General features: G+C 40.1%; 1 protein-coding gene across 1 annotated transcript in view; it reads left to right on the top strand.

The window, feature by feature from the left end:
- ZMYM4 (zinc finger, MYM-type 4) overlaps positions 1 to 6,048 on the top strand; it is a 26,617-nt gene extending 20,569 nt beyond the window's left edge. The window contains exons 24-28 of the mRNA XM_010015290.1: positions 269 to 420; positions 1,665 to 1,776; positions 3,111 to 3,359; positions 4,020 to 4,149; positions 5,566 to 6,048. Of these exons, the coding sequence (XP_010013592.1) occupies positions 269 to 420; positions 1,665 to 1,776; positions 3,111 to 3,359; positions 4,020 to 4,149; positions 5,566 to 5,773 (851 nt within the window). The 3' untranslated portion in view covers positions 5,774 to 6,048. The remainder of the gene's footprint in view (positions 1 to 268; positions 421 to 1,664; positions 1,777 to 3,110; positions 3,360 to 4,019; positions 4,150 to 5,565) is intronic.
- Positions 6,049 to 7,180: the final 1,132 nt, after the last annotated feature.

Raw genomic sequence — 7,180 nt, forward strand, 5'->3', positions numbered from 1 at the left:
CTTCAGCTTTAAATACCTGCAGCCTTCTTACTCGCTTGCAGTGTTTGTAGTAGTGGCACATGCAATGATTTGGCTTTTATTGGCCAAATCCTCATTTAATTGTTAGCCAACAGATAGATAGAAAATAGTTCACAAGTTCAGTCATACAACGTACTTCACGTATGAGATAGAAGATTTAATAGTTCTGCCTACGAGGAATAAAAAGGAATGTGTGAAGATTTCGTCTGTTGAATTAAGTTAATTTTTCTAACGTTTTTCTTGGCCGCAGTTCGCCCTGTGAAGCTCAAGGAGGACATTCTCTCATGCACTTTTGCTGAGCTGAGTTTTGGCTTGTGCCAGTTTATTCAAGAGGTGCGGAGACCAAATGGAGAAAAATATGATCCTGACAGCATCTTATACTTGTGCCTTGGAATTCAGCAGGTAACTCAGACAATTATGTTGTCTGGGAATGTACAGAACTTGCCCTGGTTATTTATGCTTTATATTCATAGCCCCGTGTAGCTGCTTGGTTTTTGTAGAGGAGGCGACAATGTATGATTTTTGTGCTTTATTCTTGTCTTAATCTTGGACTAATGTGTTTGGATCTTTTTATGATCAGAATGAACAGGCTGTTTCTGTATTTGGGAGGAATGTGGCATGGAGGGCAAGGTGTTTCTACCTAGGCACAAATCTTTAGTCTTGGTACCTTTTTGATTGTTTTTCATGTATAGGAAGGATTTGCTCCTCAGAAATACTTGCTTTATGATGGAATGTTAGATCTAAACGAATTGCTCTTTAATATACAAGGAAGAGGTTACTCAGCAAAGACTGAGCTCCTTCAGTGCCAGACTGGTACCTGTTGTGTTGGCAGAATTTACAGAAAAAAGTCCAATGGGAATAAGTACACTGAAATTAATGAATGCTGAGAGTCATCTGCTAAGTCCTTACTACCTGCCTTGAAACAGTTGCAGTACAAACCTAGTGTAATATTAACTTCTGTTTAAAACTCACTATTCAGTATATTTCTATTAGGGGCTTTTTTTGGTTTTGGAATAGCCTGCTTGTTCCTTTCCTTGAACACTCATTTGGAAATGAGGACTGAAAAGCTACTTCTGCTGTAAAGCCTATCATTTGACTAGGCATTAATAAGGTCTGGGAGTATCAGCAATTTTTTCGTATTCCAGTTTTGATGTATTTATTGATACAAACTCCTGGCTTGTAGAAAACTTCTTTTAACTGCTGCTTGACAGAGTTTAAGGGACTTTATCTTGATGCTGTAAGTTGAGCTGTTTCAGCAGCCTAATGCTGGGCCTGTGTCTGTTGTCAGGAGGTAGTAGCAGCACATGAAGTTCTTTTCAACACAAAAATACTCAGTAACTTTGCTGGGGTTTGTAGACAGACGTTTTTCAAGAGTATTTAACACTTAGAGGGTGATGATTTTTCAGAAAAGAGCTCTAGAGCTTGGAATATTAACAATGATTCTTGCTTAGATCTCTCATTTCATACTGGGGAGGTCCCAGTCCCTGCAGAAAATTTGAGATGATATCTCACTGAAGACTTCAACAAAGATTTTTGGACCATGAGACTCTGGGACATAAGAAAGGAAAAGACTCTGATGTCCTGTATCTTCTCTGCAATGTTATATATAATCACAAACTGTATGTCTTCCTTTTTTTCTCTTGTAGTACCTGTTTGAGAATGGTAGAATAGATAACATTTTTACCGAGCCCTATTCCAGGTTTATGATTGAACTTACAAAACTTTTGAAAATCTGGGAACCTACAATTCTTCCAAATGGTAGGACAATTCTTTTGTTTCGTGTAGCTGCATGACAAAGCCATATGATAAACTAATATTGTCTCAGTGCCATGAAGAATAATGTGATCTGAAGCATTCACTCTAGTCTCCTCTTTGTCCACCATGTAATTGTTTGTGATAGACTAGCAGCATGGATTTCATGTCTGTCTCCACCAGTTGTGGATTACACTTAAATGTATCTCTGCCTTTGATCAATCTCTCAACTCCATTGAAAGAAAAGCTTCCCATTCTGGTAGTCAACATGCTAGTTCTTCTCTTCCCTCAAGTTTTAGCTAATCTTTTTTGAATCCAGGTAGCCAGAATCATATATAGTATTTGAGATGAGTTACTCCAAATACCATGTACAGTTGCATGGGTATTTCCCTGTTAGTACTGGAAGTACTCCTAATAAATCCAAGGATCACAGCAAATCACTGGAATCTTGTCTTGACTCCTTAACGCCAAGGTCTTCTCACCTCAGTCACTTCCAAATTAAAAGTTCCCAAATTCTACAGATGTTTTTAATTGGTCTTCAGGTATGGTCCATGCAGTTTATCAAGTTGGACACCAGCTGTATTAGTATGTAAGATCTTTTTCAGAGTACCAGTGACACTTGAGTGATGTTGGCAACTCCATACATGTATCCATTTAGAAAATGAACTTTTTCTTTAGTACAGAAATAATCCAGTTACTCATAGACTGCTGCATAGAGTGCTGGGGTTTGGGTTTTTTTCACTACAAATTTCTTATAACCCCCCATATGTCCTTTTCCTAACTGACTTCTGATAATCACCATGGGCTATTTGTATATAAAGATGGTACAATTGAAACTCATGCTCCGCATCATAGGAATTATGCATTTTTGCAGTTGGCTGACTGGTTTAATACAGTGAAAGTAGAACTTAGTGAGATTCTGCTGGTGTCTGCAATCTTCCTTTATAGCCTTCTCTCCATTCTTCAGGTGCTGGAAGATCATGCTGTTCCACAGCTTGGTTCTCCATGCTCCCTCTTAGCTTGTGCATGCAGTGTTCTTGGGTTTATTGGAATTACAATTGTTTATGACAGGTCTGAATTTGATCTGATGTGCAGCTCATTAAAGTAGAAGATTAGCTGAAAGAGGACTTAACATGCATCTCTGGCAAAATCTGCCTCCTCAGTTGTACTCATTTCTGCCTTCCCCTGCTCATGTGTGATGTTTTCATTGCTTTGGGAAAAAATCAGAAAATCTTCTAGATTAGACACAGCCTGTAAAAGCTGCTCATTTGTAACTGAATGTAGGGACAGCCTGAAACTGCATAAATAACACTTGTTTTTTCTTTGCCCACTGTTTCTAGGTTATATGTTCTCAAGAATTGAAGAGGAACACTTGTGGGAATGTAAACAGCTGGGTGCATATTCCCCTATTGTTCTGTTGAACACGCTTCTGTTCTTCAACACCAAATACTTCCAGTTAAAGAATGTCAGTGAGCACCTGAAACTGTCCTTTGCCCACGTTATGAGACGCACCCGAACTCTGAAGTATAATACTAAGATGACATATTTACGTTTTTTCCCACCCTTTCAAAAACAAGAGGTAGAATCAGGTGAGTGCTTTCTGATCGCCTCCATTTTGGCAATGGTATTTGCATTGTCTGCTCCTTTTTTTAATAAGGATTGGAGAGGAAAATATGTTATTCAGTAAGCAGAGCTATGACTATGCTGTTATCCTCTATGTTTTCCATTTTTTTTCACTCCAGTAAGGTTTAGAGACAAATTCTATGTGAGCCAATGCATCCAGTAAAAACCTACAAAAGAGGTGCCACATGTTTGGCTGCAAATCTGTTTAATAGACTTCTAGAACATCCTAGGCTTGCGTGAAGTTGTATTAACTACTGTATGACTTAAAAGCTTCTTCTGAACTCCTTCTCTCTCAGGACTTTTGATCCTATTGGCTTCTTCAGTTAGTTAGTTAGTTCCAGTGTGTTACATGAATTCTGTTTTCTGAGGGAAAATTATATCCTCCATATTTTTCTGCCTGATTCTGGTTGATTTTCTAGAAGAGGAATGGGCTGTGCACAGCCTGTAGCATGTGTAATCTTGTGCCCATCCAGCAGATCAAACCACTTGACAGATAATCAGCTCAAGCAGAGTGTTTCTGTGTGATGCAAAGTCCTGTCACTAGATGTTAGGTTAAGAGACATGGGCTTATTCTTGAAGGTGCTGTTTTTCACTGAACTTCTGCGTTGCCCTTTTTGTGTATCCAGATAAATTATCTGTAGGCAAAAGGAAACGCAGTGAAGATGAGGAGATTCCAGCAGCAGTGGAAATGGCTGAAAATACGGATAATCCCCTGCGATGTCCAGTCCGACTTTATGAATTTTACTTATCAAAATGGTAAGTGACAGAACCTGATTTTTGATCTGTGTATAGATTAGAACGGGCATTTGGGTAGAGATCCCACTCGGAACTTTTGTGCCTGTGCTGTGGGTTCCTCTCTGCAGTTCCTTGTCTCTCAGTGTGAATGGAATGGTGGTGACAGACTTCCAGCATTAGCACTGCTGTTAGACTCAGCAGTATTTGTTACTGGTGTTGAGTCAAGAATAGAGTTACAGAGAGGGATATGTTCTTTAAATGTCTCTTTACACATCCACTGGGTATAAATGTAAATGGAGGGCATTACTACAGTGACCATGGCATTCTTATCTCCTTTAATTCCCATACAGGATCCTTCTTTTGAGAAGATTCTAACTAATACCCTGCCATCATGTGAAAGAGGGTAGGAAAAGTGTGAATTGGGTAAAACTGCTGATAGCTTTTACCTGCTGAAATGTGAGGTTAACTTGTATTTAGAAGTTAGAAAGGAGACTACTAGCAAGGACGTAGATAGGAATCACCTGCTTCTATATTAACTTTCAGTAGATCATTGAGCAGGTGGAATATGATGTTCTTCTTTTTTCAAAGAAAATACACATGAAAAATGAAACAGCATCTCATTAGTGTCAGCTAAAATTCAAATAAATCACCATCAAAAATGCACCTACTGAGCTTACTACAGATAGTTTCATTACTTAGGAAAGACGTGCTTAGCAGTTGTCCCGACTCTTTGTCTCCTCTTCTTATCTCCTTTGGCTTCACTTGCATATCATTAGAAACTTTTAGCTGTCCTTGGGCCGGGAAAATATTATCATGCTCCTCATACATTACAGCTGAGCCCCTGCAGTGGTGCAAGCAGCAGTAAAAATTCACTTTGCTGGTTTAATGTGAATATTCCAAAGCCAGGCTGGGGGGATTCCTGCTCTAGAGGGTTTTGCATCTTCCTACCTGAGCCTGAAAGCTGCCTCAGAGCCAGTCTTTAAAGCAGATGGGCTTACCATTCCTCACCATGAGTGGGCCAGCTAGGATTTAGTTTTACTAGCTCTCGAACATTCCCTGTGCCAAAGTGCACAGCAGTTCTGGAAAACTAGAACCCCTTTCATTCAGAGACTGATTGTCAAATTCATCTATCAATCATATCACAATGCTCGTACCATTAATTGGATGATACTGTCACTGAAGAACCACATCTGTAAAGGAGTCTCTCTAATTTTCTTTGTTTCTAATGCTAAGTGACCTGGAAACAACTGAACTGTTCCATAAGCAGAAGGGGGGAAGCCAAGTCACTAACAAAGAGATTTTAATTAGGCTGTTCAGATTAGTGGCATCATCTCAGTGTAACTTTCATTTTCTTCGCTGTCTCTCCTTCACGTTTTTGTGAGTAGGACTGTTGATGCTGCCTTCGATAATGTGCTCTTGCTTTCTTTACGTTGACAGTTCTGAAAGTGTGAAGCAGAGAAGTGATGTATTTTACCTTCAACCTGAGCGCTCCTGTGTACCCAATAGCCCCATGTGGTATTCCACATTGCCAATAGACCCAGGAACCTTGGACATCATGTTAACACGTATTCTTATGGTGAGGGAGGTACATGAAGAACTTGCCAAAGTCAAATCAGAGGACTCGGATATCGAGTTATCAGACTAACTCAAGTGGGGTATTTTCCTTTGACGACACATCAGAAGCACCAAACTGTGAATACGTCCAGCCTTTGGAAAATGTGTATCAAATAAGCCAAGATAATGTCACCTACAGGCATATTTTGAACCACAGTGGATGTACAAACTGGAACTGGAAGGAAGCAAGCTGTGTAAGCTGCAAAAACCAACGTCCTGTGGCACCGATAAATCCTCTGAACAAATTCCAGATGAACTAACCTATTTGAGTGGTGCATAAATCCTTTATCTGTTTAGGATTTAAAACAGTTCTGAGATATTTTAAAGGAAAATGGTTGTGTGAAATCTACCATAACAATGATGGGCATGGAGAGCTAGACTGTGGCTCACGTGACTTCTCAGCCCGGTGGCTGGCAGTCCTTGCTGCCAAAGAACGCGTGGAGCTCCTAGAGCTCTTCACGAGGCCAGGAGAGGAAGTGGTGGTGCTCGGGCAGACACCTTCTTTTATAAATACACCTACACGTGCTTCTATAATTGTTTCTGTTTGGAAACTGGGATCAAATGGTAGGAAGGCAGAAGCCACTGGCTGTCTAAATGGACAACTGTCTGGCTGCTGTTATATGGGTCACACGATGCCAGAATCTAGCTCTCGGTCCAGGCCAGTTCCAACTCTTAGCTCTGTTTGGTCTTCGGCGTGGAAGAGGTGCTGTAGGTCCAACTTCAGAGCGATCATGTTACAGGATGAACATTTCTGGGGTATGTACAGGAGAGTGACTGTCCTGGGGTCTGTGCAGAAATCCCTTCCCTAGCCCAGTAGCTCTGCAGTCTGTCAATATAATCTAGCAAATACTGTGGTGCGCGGAAATTGTTTTTCCTTAAAGGCAGCTTTCCTTTCTAAAAAAAAATGGTTTTGGTTATTTTATAAGGTAAATCTGGAGGGCCTTGTCATTTCAAATGGAATATAACACTCACTTTTTCTCTTTCCACCTTTGCAACGCGTGCAGTGTTGTACAAAGGATGCAGTATTACTTTTGACAGCTGAACTGTGGTAGAAAATTACCATGTGTGTTTTTTTCCCACCCCACCCAAAGAGATTTAGTCATAGTGTTGGAAATCGAAAGCGATTTTTTTAAGGCTTGGCTGTTACTGCGTCTTCTGGAAGAGAAAAGCTCCCACATTGTGTTTGGAGGACAGGACATTATCAGGTACTGTCTGTATCTCCTGTTTTCTCAAGCTATAGATGTGTGTTTCTGATGACCAGTGGTCACAAATTCATTGGAAACCCAAACTATTTTTAAAGAAGAGAATTGTATGGTTTTTATCTAGCTCTGGTCAGTTATCCATCTTCTGTAACAGGGGTCTGATATTTGATCTTGTCACTAAAATTTCAAGAGATGAAAATCAACAGCCTTGAATCTATTTCCTTTTTTTTTTTGGG

The sequence above is a fragment of the Nestor notabilis genome, unplaced genomic scaffold, assembly GCF_000696875.1.
Source record: "Nestor notabilis isolate BGI_N333 unplaced genomic scaffold, ASM69687v1 scaffold26805, whole genome shotgun sequence".
Taxonomy (NCBI): Eukaryota; Metazoa; Chordata; class Aves; order Psittaciformes; family Psittacidae; genus Nestor; species Nestor notabilis.